The sequence below is a fragment of the Papilio polytes genome, unplaced genomic scaffold (assembly GCF_000836215.1).
Source record: "Papilio polytes unplaced genomic scaffold, Ppol_1.0 DF822289.1, whole genome shotgun sequence".
Classification (NCBI taxonomy): Eukaryota; Metazoa; Arthropoda; class Insecta; order Lepidoptera; family Papilionidae; genus Papilio; species Papilio polytes.
This window is the reverse complement of record NW_013526915.1, coordinates 2,417,654-2,437,869: the sequence shown is the minus strand read 5'-3', so window position 1 is coordinate 2,437,869 and position 20,216 is coordinate 2,417,654. Positions and strand designations below refer to the sequence as shown.

Below are 20,216 nucleotides of genomic sequence, written 5' to 3'. Positions count from 1 at the left end.
ATATCCGTTACCGATCGGTATTCCACTGTTGTGGTATTTTCTGGAACCGAAACCATTCTTGATGTGTATTGTATTAAAATACCAGATACCAACTTCGTTTATATTCAACAAGAAAGATTTGTTCGACGTATCGTGAACATTAAAATGAAGTCTATAATAAATTAGCTATTGCACGTGACTTTGCCCGCGTGAAATTAAAAAATATAGCCTATTTTACTCAAAGATAAGCTACCTTTCTAACGGTGAAAGAATTTTCAAAATCGGCTTAGTAGTTTTTACGTGGATCGAATACATACAAAAGTACAAATCTTTCCTCTTTATATTAATAGTATAGATATGGACGAATTCATTCGATATTCAATTTGGCGAGACTATCAATTTGCTTATTAAAAACGGACGGATTTCAAAATTTGTCGGTTACATAATACAAAAAATAAGTAAATCCTTCATACATATAAAACGTTCTTGTACAGTCAGCTACATAAATATTAATATTTATTCATAAGTTTCTTACAAAAACATCCGTGTTTCTTTTAGTTTGAAAATCTGCAATAACGAATAAATAGGTATTTTTAACTATAGGCACAAGTATCTAAAGCTTATAGACATTTATGCAGCTGTCTGTACCGAGTTATATCCGTGTTAAAATAATTATTGATTATTTCATAGAGGCAATGCAACTGTAACGATTATAATTACGTAACTGCGACTTCTTTCACATCCTATACTGCGCAAGATCCTTGAAGTAACCAGTTACCGGACCCGGATTCGGTTACATTAGCTATTCCAATCGTGAACTATGAAAATCCGTCCGGAATTATGCATACGCACCAACATAATACACGCTTTGGTTATATATACTCGTAAACATTCGTATATTTATTCAATAAAGTAGACAACACATACAAAACCGAGTAGATAAACGTAGTAAATGCGTACACTTTCCTTAGCTGAGTACTCGATAAATTAAAATAGCTTATGTTATCATCAATACCGGTTTAAGCCCTATTAGCACCCTAGGCAAGACCTTTGTGACCCCTTTTTTAACAGCTTCTCTCTCTCTCTCTCTCTCTCATCTATACTAAATCCACTAGTATGCAACGGAAGGCTGCCTTTGATTAGTGAGTAGTCATACTTCATACTATCACATTCATACTTTCATACTAACATTATAAATGCTATATGATGTTTATATGATGGATGTTTGTTAGAGTTTGTAGCCCAAAAAGCTCAGCGAATTTTGATAATAATTGGTATAGATATAGAAGATAGTTTGGAAGAACACTGACTTTTGTTTTTTTTAAATTCCACGCGGACGGAGTCGCGGGCGAAAATGAGTAGTTCTTAAAGGTTTATGTCTATATGATTGAATTGCTGTGTTTCTGTATGTTACCTTGGGGATGCATGTTCTCATGGCAGACGGGGCAGTTGACGGGCATACGGGCCTCTGAGATCTCGATGGCGAGGTACTGACGCAGGCAGGACTCGCAGCAGCGGTGCGAACACCACGCCAGCCGCACCATAAGGCCGCGGTTGAACATGGACAGGCAGAGAGGACATTCCACCGCCTCGGCGCGCTGCGGACAACAAGGTTCATATTTAGTTTGTGGAGACATACGAGTTACAGGATTTGACAATGCATAAACACTATATCGAAAGTAAAAGATTTAGAGGTGCAATATAAATTCCTTTTTGCTCCACTCAATGTATAAAACTGCATCATGATTTAAGGCATTTTATAGACTAACATAATTCAATATCATACTAATACTAATATTATAAATGCGAAAGTTTAGATGGATAGATGTTTGTTAGAGTTTGTAGCCTAAACAGCTGAAGGGATCTCGATGAAATTTGGCATAGATGTAGAGGATAGTCTGGAAGAACATGTTTTTCTTTGGCATAGATGTAGAGGATAGTCTGGAAGAACATGTTTTTCTTTAATTCCACGCGGACCGAGGCGCGGGCTGAAGCTAGTAATATATAATTAATTTAAAAAGATCACATTTACACCTATTATGTTTATTCCATTACTCTCCTCCACGTTGATAAATAATTCATTAGGTCTACACATTTTTTAGCTCGGATTATCATATTTGATACTTCACAGATATTCATTGCAGTTGACCGTTGAGTTGATAAGTCCATGTCTTAAAGGAGCAAAGGCATCGATCGACTGCTGTAGGTAGCTATTACTGCTTCACTGCTTGAATAATGTATGGTTTGAAGACAACCACATAGTCAATTAATTTTTAATTTAAATGAAAACTAATGAAAAAGAGCACTTAGCTACGTGGGAAAGCTTACTGAAGTTAATAGAGAATTTTGAAGGATCTTTATAAAAAGCATTAAAAATGAAAAAACTCAAACCGCCTTTTAGCTACGAGTTGTATTTTAACTTTACCCGCTACAAGACAATTCAATTTACAAAGTTAATAAATTGAGTCCGCGAACTTTAGAGAAATACAATTTTCACTGAATTTCAGTTCAACTGTGCCAACTCGTTTGCTCTATTTCTTATTTTCGGTTATTTATTTGCGTACGTAATCGTGTATTTGTTTTGCAGAACCATTTGCAAGAAACGTATTGTTTCTTTGAGAATTTTAGTTGTATTTAAAAACAAAGTAGATGTGTTTTTACTTTAGTTTCCCTCTACTTTTTTAGGAATAAACAATCTCATTACTTTCTTATTTATATTGCCATATTTTTATTTTAGGAATCGATATTCTTGCTTTATATTTATAGATTGAATTGTTTGTGTAGAGCACGCCGTGCCGAGGACAGGTAACTGGGCCAACGCAGGGCATCCCGGACGTCCTATTTATTACCGCTGTTTTATATTCAAAACATTTCAATTTTCTATCAATTTTCCAATACTTCGGACTCGATTATTCGAGCATAATATAAAATATTAATTACGTCAACATTATTTCAATTGACTTTCTAGAAAAATTTAAAACCTGAAAGTTAATCGGAGAAATTACTTTGATATGAACATGTAATTTTATAGTCAGTCCAATCTTAGTAATCTAAGATTTTTGTAACATGGCAACACATTCTAAACTTAAAAAATGTGACCAATCTAACATTTCATGGTATTTAATTTCATTAATAGAAATAAAAATTAAAATATAAAACTCTGCTTTCATTCAATGAACAGATTTCAAAAACAAAATACTTATGAGGGCTATAGAAAATAAAAAGAATATGAATAAGGAAAACGGCTCATTATTTTGTAAAATATGACAAAAAATGGCACTCCCAAAAGTTGAATGACGACAAGAATGTCACCATATAAATCAAAATGACATCATCAATGACACATGATACGCAGTTCCCATATTCAAGAACATTGAGAAGTAACTAAGAAACTAGGCAATATCAAATTTATAGTCATATATGTAAAATTCTACAAATCTTATTAAAAAAAAACACAAACATACTGACCGTACTCTTATGACACCCTGAGGAAGAAATGATTGGACCTTTACGTCAAAATTCGGCGAAGTTTACATTGTAGGAAATTATGAAACAACAGTCTTGGATAAACATTGGACAAAGATAGATTATCAGCTCATATCAGATTTTTATTCCACGCAGACGAAGTCGGGCAACAGCTTGTAGTACTCTACACATAGCTCATCTCTAACCCTCCGTCTGTCGGATAAAAAAGTAACTATCTCCCGTCTTGGAACTAATGACCTTTCAATAGACCACCAAGTGGAACAAAGAACACCCGTGGGCAGATGTGTCAACGACACAGGAAAGGGGGGTCGCGTCTGAGATTGTATGGTAATGGGGTGATCAGGGACGTCTAGACGCGGGCGGGTATTGCAGCAGCAATGTAACACCCCTGCTCTGCATTACAATTGCTAAAGGGAGGAGAACTCTTTACAATTAACATCGAAATGAAAATACCGGTTTTATTAAAATCGTGAAAAAATTAATACAGAACATACATTTTACTGCCAATCACATTAGGAAGTAATTCTCAATTGATGTGGAAATTTCATTACGAAATAAATAAATAAATTAACTTATTAAGTATCTACTTTTAATATGGACATTCTCTATGGCACGAAAGATTGATTATTGTATATTGTAAAAGATTTGAAATAAAATTATTTTTAACGAAGACGTGTGTATTGGTAAAATATATACAGAAAAAGACATAGAAAATACGATGACAATGTGTTCTAATTTCAAATAATTTAAATTCTTTTCTTTTTCTTTTCTAATGGCTTGAGATCTAAAAACATGTAAAAACTCCTTGAACACACTCGGCCAGATAGTATTTATATTTACCAAACTACTGACAAATTATGTTTTTCTCTCCTTCAACAACACATTTCTTTACTCTCCATTAAAATTATCAACAAAACCTATATAATACCATTGAAACCTCTATTTAAAAATAAAAAAGAATCCATATTTCCTTTCCTTTTTTACGAAATAAAAAAACAATTACATTTCGATTTAATTTAGCATCTATATAGAACACAGTCGGAAAAAGTCACAGGAAAAAGCTTGTAATAAATGTAAACCAGTAGCATAAAACAGTGTATGGTCTACATAGCATAGCAGATTATCAATTATGCGATAAGATTATGCGACCTGCTGACATAAACATGCGCTGGAAATGCAAATCAAAGATTAAATATAAAAGTCAATTTCCACTAACAAAACACATGTACAATATATTGCTATCTCAATTTACCCAAAGAGAATGAGAAAGATGACAATGTTTTATAAAGGTTTCTTCGACAGTGGAAATTTACGGGTAGTCGTAACTCCTAGGTAATCAATTTGTATTGAAAACAATACGCTCGTAAACCATGTTTATTGACACGTTTAATGGATTATTGAATTAATTCAAAGTAAACGTAGGTTACACTAGCTTAATATCAATGAAAAAACTTACTGTTACATAATTTATTTGATTACTAGCTGTTGCTCGTGACTTCGTCCCCGTGAACAAAAAATAGCCTATGTTACTCACTGATAACCTAGCTTCTTAATGGTGAAAGAATTTTTTAAATCGACCCAGTAGTTTTTGAGTTATTTCATTACATACAAAAATCCAAATCTTTCCTCTTTATTACATTAGTATAGTTTAACGAAAGGGATGTTAACCAAATCATGATGCTATCTTTACTTGTCGAGTGAATCTATCTAAGATTACTATACTAAAAGTAAAGTGGTAACTAAAAACGAATTAAACATACTTTTCCCTTCCACTTACCGAAGACGATTCTCACCAATATTCATAATCCCTTCAATTACTAAGTTTTAATTCCAATCTCAAACAGTGGATTAAAAACCATGAACGCTATGGAATTTAAATCGAGCGGATCCCTTGATCCCGACACGACTAGCCGGTAGTTGATATATGTATGTTTGTCGGCGGGGAATCCATACCTCCGTGTCAATGACTCTGAGAGATCACGGCTATAGCTTCAGCATAGTGGCTGTTATTCAACGGATAAGCCACCGACCGCTCGTAAATACTGCCCGTTAATAACTTGTCTAGGCATTGCGTCGAAAAATTACAATTATATCTCTATTTCTAAGAGTATACATTTAAAACTTGTCTTGAACAATACAAAAATCAGACTAAACTAAATGTAGAGGTTCATAAAACGATATAGAAATAGACTGCTGTAGACACGACATGGAAATAAATTACATTCTGTACTGTAATAAATTATTTCTGTCATTAAAATCTGTGTAGCAAGTCTGTGATAAATAGCACATCAGGAGCGCCATCTTGTAGTCAGAATTTGACACTATTAACTGTTTGTATCTGCAAAAACCAGGCCACAAACACGTCCTCTTTTTTGAAAAAAAAAAGTTTTTGTATAGATATTAAAACGTAGTGAGTTAGGTCTCGTATAAAATTAGCTAATCGCTTCTCGCCTCTTTGGGTCACAGACATGCATTAATGCGTAATCAGAAGTTACACGGAACATGCAATCGTCAAGGAGAAAGGGGGCCCGATTACGACACGTGTAGGCGAGCCGGTCGTCGCAGTACAGGTTCATATATTAAAAACACAATATCCTGTTTAAATACAATATTAAGAGGTCTTAGACGTTTTTTGGGTTACCTCTATTCTACAAGTAAATTCTACATTCAGCTATATTTTTATACTGTAACTTTTAGTACTGATTTTTAAAAACAACGTAGTAGTTACATAACTTTAAACTCTTGTAATAGGGATTGATAACAGCACTGACCTGACTAATTTAAACAGCTTTTAGTTTACTTCATTAATTAGGTCTTATCGTCGACCTAGTGCTTAACGCGGCTTCTCTACTCTCGTCTTAATTGCTTTCAAGATGGCGGTGATATTATTTAATTAAATTCTCATAGTTTTATTCACGTTTTTCGCGTTACATTACGCGATCACAGCATTTACATACATACGAGTACATATAGAAGAACTAGTTTCTATCCGTTCGTAATAATACAAGTGACCACGTAACTAAAATCTAAGTTTCACCGTCAACCAGTTCTATGAGCGGACACCATAACATTGCCCAACTGTGACGAATAGTTTATCCATGCGTAATTTAGGGTTGTCAATTTCTTTTTATTAAATTGACAACATTAGTAAAACCTTGACATGCGAAATGATATGGCCATTTTAAACAATTTAGAATCCTTCTCAAGTCTGTATTTACGTTTTACATTAGTATTATAGTGCTCTATGCCTTCTACGTATTTAACATCACTACTATTAAACTTTTGTTAGGTACTGTGATAAAATTTATTAAAAAGTTACGTTAAGTAAAGTTACGACCTTTAGTTCAGTATTGTTATCGCTTCCTAATAATGAATAGATAATGAGTCTCCAACTCCTTTAATAATAAATGTGAGTGTGGCAACCCTATTGCTGTCAGGATAATAACAATCGATCGTCTAACACCAAACGGTAAGCATAATTATGTGATCTTGTAACACACGCTTTGCATACTTGAAACGGAAAAAGTAGAAAGTGATGTTAATACGTAAGGCATAACAAGGACTTAGCTGCGAGTAACCGTGGATTTACACTGTAGAAAAACTTGAATAAGACATATCGTCATCACTTTCATTCTCTTTGGAAAACAGAGACAACAATACATTTTAAATACAAGTGTATTGAGCGCAGTATAGTTGTAAAAAAGTTCTTGTAATTGTTTTTCGACAAGACATGTCTAAAACAAGAACAATAAGAACTAGAGCAGGCGCACCCGTACTAAACTGTCGCACAATAGTTGTACTATTGTCGATTGTTTCGCAGCCCAATCAACTGTTTAGTTGTACAACGAAAAATGGAGTAGTGAGCACCTCCATATAAGCTCATAGAAATTAAAGCGCGACAAAACTGTTATGCGATAATTTAGTCAAAGATGGACGCGCGCTCTTACGTATGACTATTTTTATTTTACGATAATGATCTGTGCGTTACGTTAAGATAGATTTTATCATCTTTGAAAACAAATGCAGAAATATTTACGAAATTTGTATAGGTATGACGTCAGCAAAAATATTAGCAGATAAAAAGAACGAATTACACTAAGTAACGCAACAGTTTACAACAATGAAGCTTTTAGTGCTAGCTTTTAAGTTGATTAGGTTTTAAGTATTTGGTTTAACAATGGTATGAGAGCAGCAACTACAAACATTTATTTATATTTGCAACTTAGGCGTATTTTAAAAAAGTCCTATTTTCCAAAAATAAAAATAAAACTTAAGTAAATAGACCCTTTAAGAATTTCATTAATCACGGACTGGCATAAAAGAAAACCGGTGACATTCAAATTCGTAATTCCTATTTTTCAAAACTAAAGATATAATTAAAGTAAATAGACCCTTTAAAAATTACAATAATCACGGACTGGCATAAAAGAAAACCGGTGACATTTAAATTCGTAATTATTTTAAAAATGAATATTTAAATACCATTGGTAATGCTCTACAAGTGCGCTGGACCGAGACGGGTCAATGAATCGATGTTTTTGTTTGAGATTCGATGTAAAATCGTTTCGCATGGAAATAGGATTAGTTTGTAAGTCATTCTCACGAGGTCGAAATAATTTAAGGTTATTCACATCCGATTGTACAAAAAGTATTCAAATCAAACTGCAGAATTTTTTTGTTATAAAATAAAGGTATCGAAACTTTCTCTAGTCTCAATAACTTTTCTTTCTTTCAATTCTCTCATCGTATCTTTTTAATCCATTTATTTCACACTTAACCAATCTATATCATTTAGATCTGTCTCTCCCTTCTTAAATAACTATATCGATATCTATGTCAAGATGAACTGTAAAATTGTGGGCACACTCGGAATAAAGGAGCACAGTGCAATAAATATCAGAGAAACCATTACCAGTTCATCTTCGGTGACCACTCGTACTACGAACTGTCTGATCTGTGCGGGAGGTTCTGGGGCGGTCTGCTTCGACGGCCGCGCGTCGCCTTGGTCCAACACTGCAACAATAATAACATTTGTTCACATTTACGTGAATGCAATACAAACAGCAATGTATGGTAAGAAATTCAGAATGTCACAGTCAACAGATCAATGTTGATTCAGTAATAGATAAATGTTTAAATTGAATTATAACGTGTTTAATATGATTGACATAAATAAATTGGAAGTTCTTTCAAATATCATTCAAACAAACATAGAAGAATAGATTTAATTAATATTAGATTTTCTAGACGAAAGGCACTTGAATAAATAACAAAATATAACGTAACTTAGTTTTTGATGTTTGTGTTGACAATGTGTTTGGCCAACAAGACAAGACAATATTAAGATAATAACAAATATGTTAGTATTGGTGGCAAGAACTAATGTATTAGATGTTATCCTTCTTTTTGGTTTCTCAGATATCAAGATTTAAACAAAAACAAAACTTAAAGCGAATTAATCTCAACTGAGACGTCAGAGTTATTTTTTTGTTTAAAATTTATTCTTGAAGTTTCAGAATAATTAGTCTTTAAACTTAGTTTTATATCGTTTTATATGCAGCGCAATAACTTGATAAATAAGTTCGTCTAACATAAACGTGAACAGCACTGAAATAGGTTGTTTAAAATTTAAAATTAAAGCGGTTGAATTTGGGCTAGAATCTCGCTAAGAATGGTGGAATATCTGGCGAGATCAAATACTGCATGCGATGTAAGATGTGCAAATTTAAATAGCCTATATTCCTGTTATAGTACTAGTACATAGTTATAGTTCCTGTATAGTTTGTATAACATAGATTCATGAGTGTACTGCCGTTTTTTAAACCGATCTCTAGCCTGAAGTCATTGGTCTCACCATCACTATTGGTATTTTTTTTCGTTACTTTTTCTTTGTTAAATATACGCACTACAAAAACTAATTAGTCAGAATCTAATTAGCTCCTTGACCGAATTCAGAAGGTTTTTGGCAATTGTTAAAAACATTAAGTAAGAACGTAACGCTCTGATAATTTGTACAATTTTATTCGGTCGTAACCTTTCACAAATCATCCAACAGAAACAAAATAATTGACAAACCAATTAAAACGTCTATAATTTGAAATAACGGATACATGAAATTAATAACTAAGTTTAAAAGTTGAGTTTTGCTGCCAGAACAGTACTTCTTGTCAAAAGTTTTATTCATCACTGACCAAAAGTAGTCCAAACAGACACTGGGAATCCATGGCAAAGATGTCCCACTAGCAGAAAAGTGGGGGTCACAAGTTGAAAATAGAAATGGGTACAATAAAACCGGTGAATTTAAAGAGTACACGAGAAAAAATGTGGATCACTGTTCTACATCCAGCCAAGAAAAAAGAAAGAAAAGACCAGTTGCTTTTAATATTCTTCTTTGCTTAACATTTATAATGCTTCTTTATTGAAACTAAAGCTAAACATAGATATATGATTATCATAATGTTATCTATCTATACTTCAAGATAACATAACACGGTAGTTTGTATGAGTATGCAAACAGTATTAACATCTTGGCTTATGCATTACCTATCGCATGCATTTGCTTAAGATTGCAGCAGCATTATTTTCATTGTAATAAAATATAATTTTATTTAATGAGTATTTACTGCTACATCATTATGTTTACTTAAGTGGTTTTCTTTTTAATCTCACCAAGTCTATTTGTTATCTTAAAGATAATTTTCAATATACTCTGACGTTATAATTGTCCAGCCTTATCTTCAGATTATTCAACAATCAAGCAATTGGGTATATAGTATTTCGCTAAGACATATTTTGAATTGTATAGACGTATTGCAGTAAATAATTATAAAACACTAGCTGTTCCCGTATGGCTTCATCCGCATGAAATTATAAAAACTTCATTTTATTGTTTACATTTGTGAAATGTCAAAATTCAAATGTATAATATATGACAACCTTGCTTCCTTGATGTTGTCAGCTTGTAGTTTATGGTCTCTTTTCACATGAAGGTTTATTTTCCTATTTAACCCCTAAGTTTAACAGCGTTAAAATATATAGACTTCAGCGTGTCGTAAATAAGGCTTTTTAATAAAAAAAAGAATTATTGACATCCAAGTAGTGTGTCTACGCTTTATTATATTAATATAGATTATGTTATTACTACCACACTACTAAGCATGAACAATGAGTCAAAATGCCATAGCAATCTTCTAGCCTGTTTTAAATCGTTGAAACTTCACTGAATAGTTGAAAAACAAATAAATCGAAAAAACTATGGTAATTCCTTTGCAAGTTGCCGCCACGGCGTTATTTAAAGTAGGTTACATTTTGGAATAACCCCAGTTAGTTACTGCTAGGTTCTTTTAAACAGGAAGACTGTAAGGAGTGATTCGTGTCGGAAAACCCAAGATTGAACTCTATGCCGTCATAATTTTGTTTATTTCATTACAATTAGGTAAATTATTTTATTTATTTACAATATATGAAAATATATTTAGAAAAAAAAATTAAAAACAATGTTACCTTTAAGTTTCAATGAAAGAACTGTACAAAGCCGGTTTTGTTAAATGTTATGAAAGAGACATCTGCATCTCTCGAAAAGTTAAGGACCTCTTTCTGTGGAAGGCGTTAGAGAAGGCCTTTGTACAGTGGGCAGATAAAGTTTGATGATGAACTGTAACTCGTATATCCGCTGTGGAAACCTACGTTTAATATATGAACATCTAGAAGACCTGATACACTACTAGTAGATGCAGTAATTTATCTGCATCACAACAAGCAAAGTTATTTATAGTGAGTAATTTCCGTTCGCTCGTGCTGAGCTGAGAAATCACTGGCTGCATCCACGTGACTTGCCAAAGCTAATACCTTCGTATCGAGTTAAATGATTTTTTACTTCTGGTATTTTACAATGCTGTTTTCGACATATATCATTTTTGTTTCCAACTATTCTTTGACAAACGTGTGACATGCCTAGACATTTTGAGAATACCTATTTACGGGGACTTTCCCGTAGACAAAACTTCTTGACCACACAATAAGCAATTCATTATTTATATTATTACACACAAATAATTGTCTTACTTTGTCTACAATATTAGTATGTTCATGTTTTTATATGTTTATATCATCATTGTCTCTAGTTTACTCTATTTGAGATCGAAGCACCAGTTTTTTACCTACAAGACCCATCTATCTTTCATCTGTGTCAATCGCACGTCTTAGTTATGTCATATTTAACGTTCATACATGTTCCTAGGCCTACCACTACAGATACAAAACCCATCATATTTATATTTCCGGATATAAAATTAAATGTTTTACAATTTCATAATCGATTCTAATGTTTTAGTCTCATCAGATTAACGGTTCTAAATTCCGAACACTTCATCTATTTTCGTGATGTGTCAATGCACTAGCTGGCAAACATTCAACTTTACAACACGCTAAAAACGAGCCATCATTTTATTCGATGTAAAAGATTTAAAAATCGATTTAAAAATAATTGTTGGGTGAAACGCTATTTGTTTTAAGCGCCATTAGGTAAAATGTTCGCCAGAGCCATTTTAAGTCTTCATTAAAAAAAAAACATAAAAGCACATGCCGAAAATAATTTCAATTGAAAGATTTTCAGACCGGTTCTAGATTAAAATTACTATATTTCTTCATACTTCATTATTTATTTCATATTTTAAATTCTGAATATATCAGTCAATATCGCGTAAAATGGCGGTTGAAACAAATAGCCTATCACCCGTATGTTCTTGAGGACAAAAGCCTTCAGAACTATTCCTTTTGGACAGTGGAGGACTAATGCAGAAAACAAAAGAATGGGAAAACGAGCAGTTAGATGTTGAAGAAAAATATAATTGAAAGTTTACTTTAAAATTAAAGCATTATACATGTTCATAATACTTTAACAGTATGTATTCTTTTATTGCATAAGTAAAATTTCTTTTTTCCGTATAAATTAAAAATATTAATCACAAATATCAACGTCTCTTGTCCACGTGATTTGTTACGAGAATTAACGTGTCTCCTGCACGTGAATCGGATGACGGGAAAATTAAATACTATACATAAAAGCACACAGGAAAATAAAACAATTTAATTAGGATAAAAACAAACTGAGTAAATTCGAAAAACCCAAGCTATAATAAACCCCTGTGTATTAAGTGCATGTACGAATGTGAAAAAGCGAAAGGTGTGAGGCAGTCCATAATCAACTACCCCTCTGTGTTACAGCCGTGATTGTGAAATTTTACAGTGCCATTTTTTTACCAAATAAGTTTCGGTCCACGAGTAGAAAGTTGACAGGAACAAATATTGACAAAATTAACTTTCATTTGTGACGAATTTTGCATAATAATTTTGAACAAAGGCGAAATGAAAACGATGTCAAAAGTTGTCAAGATGTAGACAGAGTGACGTGTAGATGGCAGCTGTAGCGTCACAGCCCTGAGGGAGGAGTGCTCTTTATCACTTGCGACGGAAAACACTTTCAGTGTTCTGTTCAATTACCCTTTGTTATAACAAGTTGAAAAATTTATTGGGAAAATATTCAACCTGATATTTTACAGTGGTAGTGCCCGCTTTAACATCTTAGCAAGAATGGGCCGGCACGCCCGGAGTAATACCACGACCACACAGAAGACAGGCGTGAAGTGGAAGCAATTCCGTGTTTCGTCTGATGAGTGTGGTGCCGGAGGCCTAATTTATGTCCCTTTCCCTTTACCACCCTTTTCTTATAAAGAGAGGATGGGAAGGGGAAGTGGATTTGACGGTGGAAGAGATGCATAGGAAGGGGAAATATCCTCTTTATATGCGTCTCCTCCTCCGTCGTATAAGGGTAGGCAACGCATCTGCAATTGCGGATGTCTATGGGCAGCGGTCGCTTCGCCATTTTGGCGGATTCAGGTGGCCGCTTGCTCGTTTGCCACCTTATGTTATAAAAAAAACCCTTCTAACGCTCTAGCTACTAATAAAGATTTTCTGCCACAGAAACATATGCTTAGAAAGCAGACCCTTAAGTGTGGATTTCCAATGTACCATATAGGCTTCCTAAGAGATGACTCAAACTGTGGTATCTACCATTGCAACACAGCCCTAACATTGCTAATTAATAACACGATCGGCAACCCTAAAGCGGGGTCGTGTTTTGCAATAGCACAGTTGCCGTGAGCAAGCCATAAAGTTGCGACGCGCACGTGCGCAGGGCTTCGGTCACCACACAGCGAGTCATAATTAAACAAAACTTCGATTGCATTTTATCCATACAACATATACATTTTACAAGTACTTTTAACCATCATAAAACGTGGAGAAATAGTTATAAAAAATATCGTCTGCCTTTTTTTTAATCGATAAACATTAAAAGAAAACATTTTTTTCCACCCAATATTGTACAGTGCAGTATAGATAAAATATAGACAACAATAAAATATACTTAAAACAGAAAGAATTAAAGCTAATTGTAAGTAATTTGAAAGTCTATGACCCTTGCACACATTAATTCCACGTATATGAAAGAAGTAAGAGAACCATTATGTGCGATTCGTTGCAGCCCTAAAACAGAATCAACACAATGCAAAATCGATCGGTTCACTCGTTTGGAATGAAATATAACCAACCTCTGTCGCACGATCTGATCCTTTATTGCTGTTAGAAACTCCATATAAAAGCACTACAGACCAATTATAGTAAATACTGCTTTTATGTAATTCTATAAAGTACATAAATGGCAGTGTTGGAGGTCCTATGGTCAGATAGTTTTATACTGTACTAGCTGTTGCTCCAGACTTCGCCCACGCGAAATTAAAAATTATAGCCTATGTTACTCACAGATAAATTACTTTTCTAACGATATTTTTTTAATCGGCCTAGTATTTTTTGTGTTATTTCAATACATACAAGAATACAAATCTTTCCTCTTTAAAATATTAGTATACATAAATCATGGACACTTTTAAGATTACAGATAATCAATAATCTATGTGTATAGATGAATAAAGATGTTTTAACATTACAAAAATTACACTTACACACACACACTTCAGGCTAGGTATAGGAGGGGCAGCTGCCGCGTCTCTCCGTAGGGAATGTTGATTATTACAAAACATTAAGATGAGGCATCTTTATGTCTAGACCTTTCTAACATCTAGACTACCTAAAACATTTTTGTTTCTAGCTAACTCTTAAGCCTTACTATCACATTTTCGTAACAAACATCATGTTCTTATAAATATTGAGGACAACCAGACAAAACATATTCAGCAGTGTGTATGTAACAATGAGCTGCACTAGTTCCCGCGAGTGAGAACCGATTTGTGGCACGCTATGCCAATAGCCAAGTCAAATTGGAATCCACATATTTACTGAATAATGAACTCTGAATATGTCACCATTATCAATATTGTATGTATGGATATCATATTGAAATGGAATAAAATAAAACAGTTCTTTAAACTATTTTTTTTTACATGACTCACTACCGCTCTTACGTCAAGTAGAAACTTTAGTGCAGATTGAGCAAATGAAATATACACTAAAGGCGCCTTTATTTTCTAATTAACAACTCTGAGTATCAACATTTTAATATGAAAAACTATTGCATGTAGCTTTACCGTCGGGGAAAACCCTTTGAACATAGAATACTCCGTCTATCATATAAATATTATAAATGCGAAAGTTACGATGGATGGATGGAAGTTTGTTAGCGTTTGTAGCCTAAACGGCTGAACAAATCTCCATGGAATTTGGCACAGGTTTAGAGCAGTCTGGAAGAACACATACTTTTTATCCTGGGAATAGTTACAGTTCCCGTGGGATTCATTAATTTAGTTTTTTAATGTTTACTCGATCATTCTGCAACGGTTCAACATATTTTATTGAAATTTGGCACAGATATAAAACAAAGTCTAGAGTACACATGGGATAAGGTTCATCCCCGAGAAATATCTGTTTCCCGAGATATACGTAGTTTTTTTTTTATTTATGTTTTCTAATACCACGCGGATGTAGTCGCGGGCAACAGCTAGTTATCAATAAATGTAATTTTTTTTTTTAAAGAACTACAGGAAGAATGAGCCAGTGAACAACAGATAATTGTTTGATTTAGCATTGTGTTATTTACAAGCGACGTAATTAAAGTGAATTATCAAAAGGAATAAATTAACATCCTGATACAGTTAAAATTTCCTTCGCAGCGGAATTTTCACAACACATTTGAAATTCAAATTCCATGCAGAATTAATCGCCTGCTATTGTCATAAAAGCGGAGGTGAAATTAAAAATAAAAGTATAAAATATTCCATTAACGTTTCTGTAGCACCAAAAAGAATTGCTTCACAAATAAATTATAAATATAATGCTCTTAACCGTAGGATTCCACTGCTAACAAACATATTAGCATCTCTATTTTTTCAAAATGAATCACAAAGGCAACATTATTTTTGGTGCGTTTCGGCAGTAGCAATCCACGCTTACATAGTTTCCCCTTTTCTCATTCCTCCCAACATTCAGCATTACTCAGTTGTTCGCTGTCGTAAACAAAGATGACGTCACTCTTCACGTTAGTATCAACAAACTTACGTCACAAGCAATGCCGGATCTGTTCAGGGAGGAAATAACTAAAATGAACATAGCTATAGAAGCATCCTGTGTTGTGTATCATGTATCATTAATTATAATTTATGAATATTAAGGTAAGCTACTTCAGTGTAATATACATGCATAAGTAACAAAGGTACTACGCTTGCCTCTTCTAGAACTAAAGTGTTCTTCGCAACCTACTTTTAATCTTACCAGCGCCCTCCAAGTAAACCTACTTTTAATCTCTCACCGGCGCCCCACCCCAGCACATGTGAAAGCGATCTGGGGCACTGAGTTTAAGGTTGCCACCATTCTTACTTATATTTCAAATTAAGGGGAATCGTAGAAGGAAATAAACGTAATCGTTTGGATTGCACATGTATTATGTACTTTCCCTCTAGATATTTTTATCGGCCTTTTAAGTAATTCTGATAACACGTTCGAATTGTGGTAAAAGTATTAATATAAATCGTAAAGGTAAATTATAAAGACTTTTCCACAAATTGCAGCACATTTAAAATAGATGATGAGGCCGACGAAATGTGAAAATCTTTACCTGAGAAAAGGAAACGTAATTGTGATATTGACAAATTGTATTCTTCATTTTGTGTTGACAACCCTAAACCCGAGATGTTTTAAGCTGCCTTAAGCCCGCTGCCTTTTGCGGCAACTACATTACACTAATGAATGCGTAATGAAGTGGTGGGGTGAACCAGAAACTGCTTTTAAATAAAGATTTTTAATTGGAACGAGTGCGGTTCAGCTGTCGAATGACGTATAATGTCATTTGCGAGTATATTATTTGGACAATGTCAACAGCTGCTATAGGACTTGGACTAGATAAATATGACGACAATATCCTTATACTGTAAATGTAAATCGTCTAATATTTCAGAATCTATCTATCAATACATATAATAAAATTGGAGTGTCTGTTCGTAATATCAAAAAAAAAAATTCCAGATTTCGAGAAGATAATGCATTTGCGTTGCTGATAACGAAATACACATCTAAAAATTTTCTGTCTGTCTGTCCGTAAGCCGCGTTTGTTCCGAATAATCTTCGAAACGGCTGGGTCGATTTCGACTGGACTTCCACTGAAGGGTAGCTGACATATACGGGCATATTATAGCTACATCTACCCAATAATCACAGTCAAAATTATTTAATGGCACGCCTGTGCCCCGTTTAAACATTTACTTACATTCATGGCACTATGATACGTAAAGGTTGGCCACTTCTGCCCTATTATTACAGTCTTCATTCTCGATTCTTTGATTCTTTGTCTTTCTTCCATTCACAGAATAAGCAAAGGGAAGACAGATCTTTAGATAAAGACAAACAATAAAGAAGCTATGAAAAGGATGATTCTTCATATACTGATGGTAAACATAATGAGGTAAATTTAGTTAAATTTGATTCTAAAAACTCAATAAATAGATAGCATAACAATAGAATTCTTGATATTTAAATAATTTAAAATTCCACTATATAACAAAATTAAAGCTTTTGGTGTATTAAAACGCTACTTAGACATTAATGAGTTTAAAACTTGATTTTATTGAAATTAATTTGCAAAAGCAAATGTGTTAATACGTTTTTAACTAACAATTGTAACAATCATTGCATTTGTAATTACTAAACTAGCGAACCATCACGGATTCGCACGTGTAGTAGCACGCACGCCATATTTTAGCTTATTACGTTTTTGACTAAGCATTGTCATATTTCACTCAATCTAATTAGACAAACATATTAATAATCAAATATTATAAATACATTTTTTATATACTTTAGAATAGTATACTTTTATTATTTCTATCTATTTGTTAAAGTTAAAATGTCCCTAATCAAAAAGTCGCGGATATAAAAAAATTATTGCATAGATTTCATCATTACATTTAAAAATGTATGCGTATTCACCACTAATGCAGAAGATGCAGAGCAGGACACAGTCCAGTACTACAACTTGCTTATATTAAAGCTTCCTAAGAATATTACTACTTCACTCTATTGATACAATTGTAATACTGCCATGAAATAAACTATTATCTATCAAGTCATTCAATTGTCCGACCAGAGTACGTCAATGCAGCAATGACGTATCATCTACCAGTTGACTGCAGGTTGTACTCGTTAGCACAGCTTGGTAGCAGTATTGTCGATTGCGGCGATTACCGACACCAATTGACTATCGAAGTTATAAATGATCTGCGGAAACAATACTTGAATTCAAAAATCATTGTCGATTGACATCTATAAAGTAACCGGCTGAAAAAGGTGTTGCTGTTTTAAGGAAACTCTCACAATACAAAAGTTACTGTCCTTCCCTATTTAGTCGGGTAATTAGCATATCCTAGTTTCAACCCAAAAAAGGTCTTAACACATTCTTTTCTAATACAAAATTCTATACAGCAAAGAGCGGTTACCTAAGTCATCTGAGATGACGTCAATTTCCTACTTTCTACTTTAAAAAAAAAACAAATAACAAAAAATAAATTAATTTTGCATCAAAAACAGAATTTTAAGAAAATCATAACTCAATTCCGATACCTCTAAAAGTATGTAATTCTTGCGTGTGCATAATTCTTAACTTTTTATGCTAAGTATAAAATAATAAAACACTCACGCGATATTATATAAGAACAATTACAAACAACTTTACTAACATGCTTCAAGAATCTGTTGTTAACTATTTGACATGCCATATTACCAAATAACTGCATATTTCATAAAGCCCGCTACAGACGTTTAGTTTTAACTGAACCCGATTGAAAAACAAATACTACTTGGCTACAATTTTTCCGATAATAAATGCAATTTAATAAAAATATCTATTAGTTCAACATTAGACTATCAGCTTCTCTCAAAGACAAGGTGTAAATGTCCAGAAGGGACCAGATTCTCGCCACGCATTGGGCTGTCTTTTAAAACGTTTGACATATTAAAAAAGATGGAGTCGTATAGTAACTAATTAACTAAACATCTGCTTAATCATCAATATTACCATAGTACTGTGAGACTGTAAATACGTGCTATAAAATATATATATTACGTAAAAAACATATCCGCACGCACAAGAATGTTGAACGCAATGAACCGTTTATCGATTATGAAATTCCTTAATAAAAGTGCATCGGAAACAATTCTTAGTTCCCATTGCATTGCAATCTATTTAAGTTATAAATGACTCATAGACCACCCATACAGCATAGTTACATGCTATGGTTTCTGTACATAGAAGTATGCATCACCTCTGTTATTATTCTAGTCCATGTATGGTCTCACATTAAAAGATTTAAGATTTACGTAACATTAACCATCGTTAACTATTCCATATTCTTTGACGACTTCCGCATTCAAAAACCGTCAATGAATATGGGAATAAGGAAACAACATAAAAGTACTTATAACTACGAAGTTAATAATAAAGCAACAGCTGAATACAAACAGGTGTAATGAAGAATGCGTGACGTCGCTTGCCGACATAAAAATAGTAGTTACTTCGCGACACTTACAGTAATAGCTGAACAACTAATCGACTTGCACTAAAATGACTGTCCTTACGAATTTATCATTTCTTGACCTGGATGGTCTAAAAAGCCGTCATCCAATCTTACTAATATTATAAATGCGAAAGTTTAGATGGATGTATAGATGTTTGCTAGAGTTTGTAGCCTAAACGGCTGAATGGATCTCGAAGAAACTTGGCATAGACGGAGAGGATAGTCTGGAAGAATACTTAGGCTACTCACATTTTTTTAAGTCTACGCGGACGGGGTCGCGGGCAAAAGCTAGGTTCATAATAAATTCAATTGAAGTTATTGTCAAAGCACGTATCACTACTAACACTATTTCTCTATAAATTTTACCCAAGCCCAAGTATATCACAAAAAGGTCGGCATTCTTGACCGTTCGGTGACATACTGAGACAGTGATAAAACTGGACGCTAGATCTCTCATAACTTGCATAGTATTTATAGTATGGTAGTTTCGCATCAGTAGACTAACCTTGTACAGCGATGAACATCGTATCTTGGCTCATTTATATTCCTCACGGCTCGCTTCCTGATGCTCAGATTTATAACATTGTATAATTATACAAGTAAATGTCAACAGGCTTTATTAATTTTTTACATATTACGCTTAACATTGAATGTTAGTAATGTAAGAAGTTTGTA

General features: G+C 33.6%; 1 protein-coding gene across 1 annotated transcript in view; it reads right to left on the bottom strand.

Annotated features, from left to right (window-relative positions):
• Positions 1-1,358: 1,358 nt before the first annotated feature.
• Positions 1,359-20,216, bottom strand: part of LOC106106191 — a 41,433-nt gene continuing 22,575 nt past the window's right edge. The window contains exons 2-3 of the mRNA XM_013286738.1: positions 8,378-8,478; positions 1,359-1,577 (exon numbers count right to left, since the gene is read on the bottom strand). Of these exons, the coding sequence (XP_013142192.1) occupies positions 1,359-1,577; positions 8,378-8,478 (320 nt within the window). The remainder of the gene's footprint in view (positions 1,578-8,377; positions 8,479-20,216) is intronic.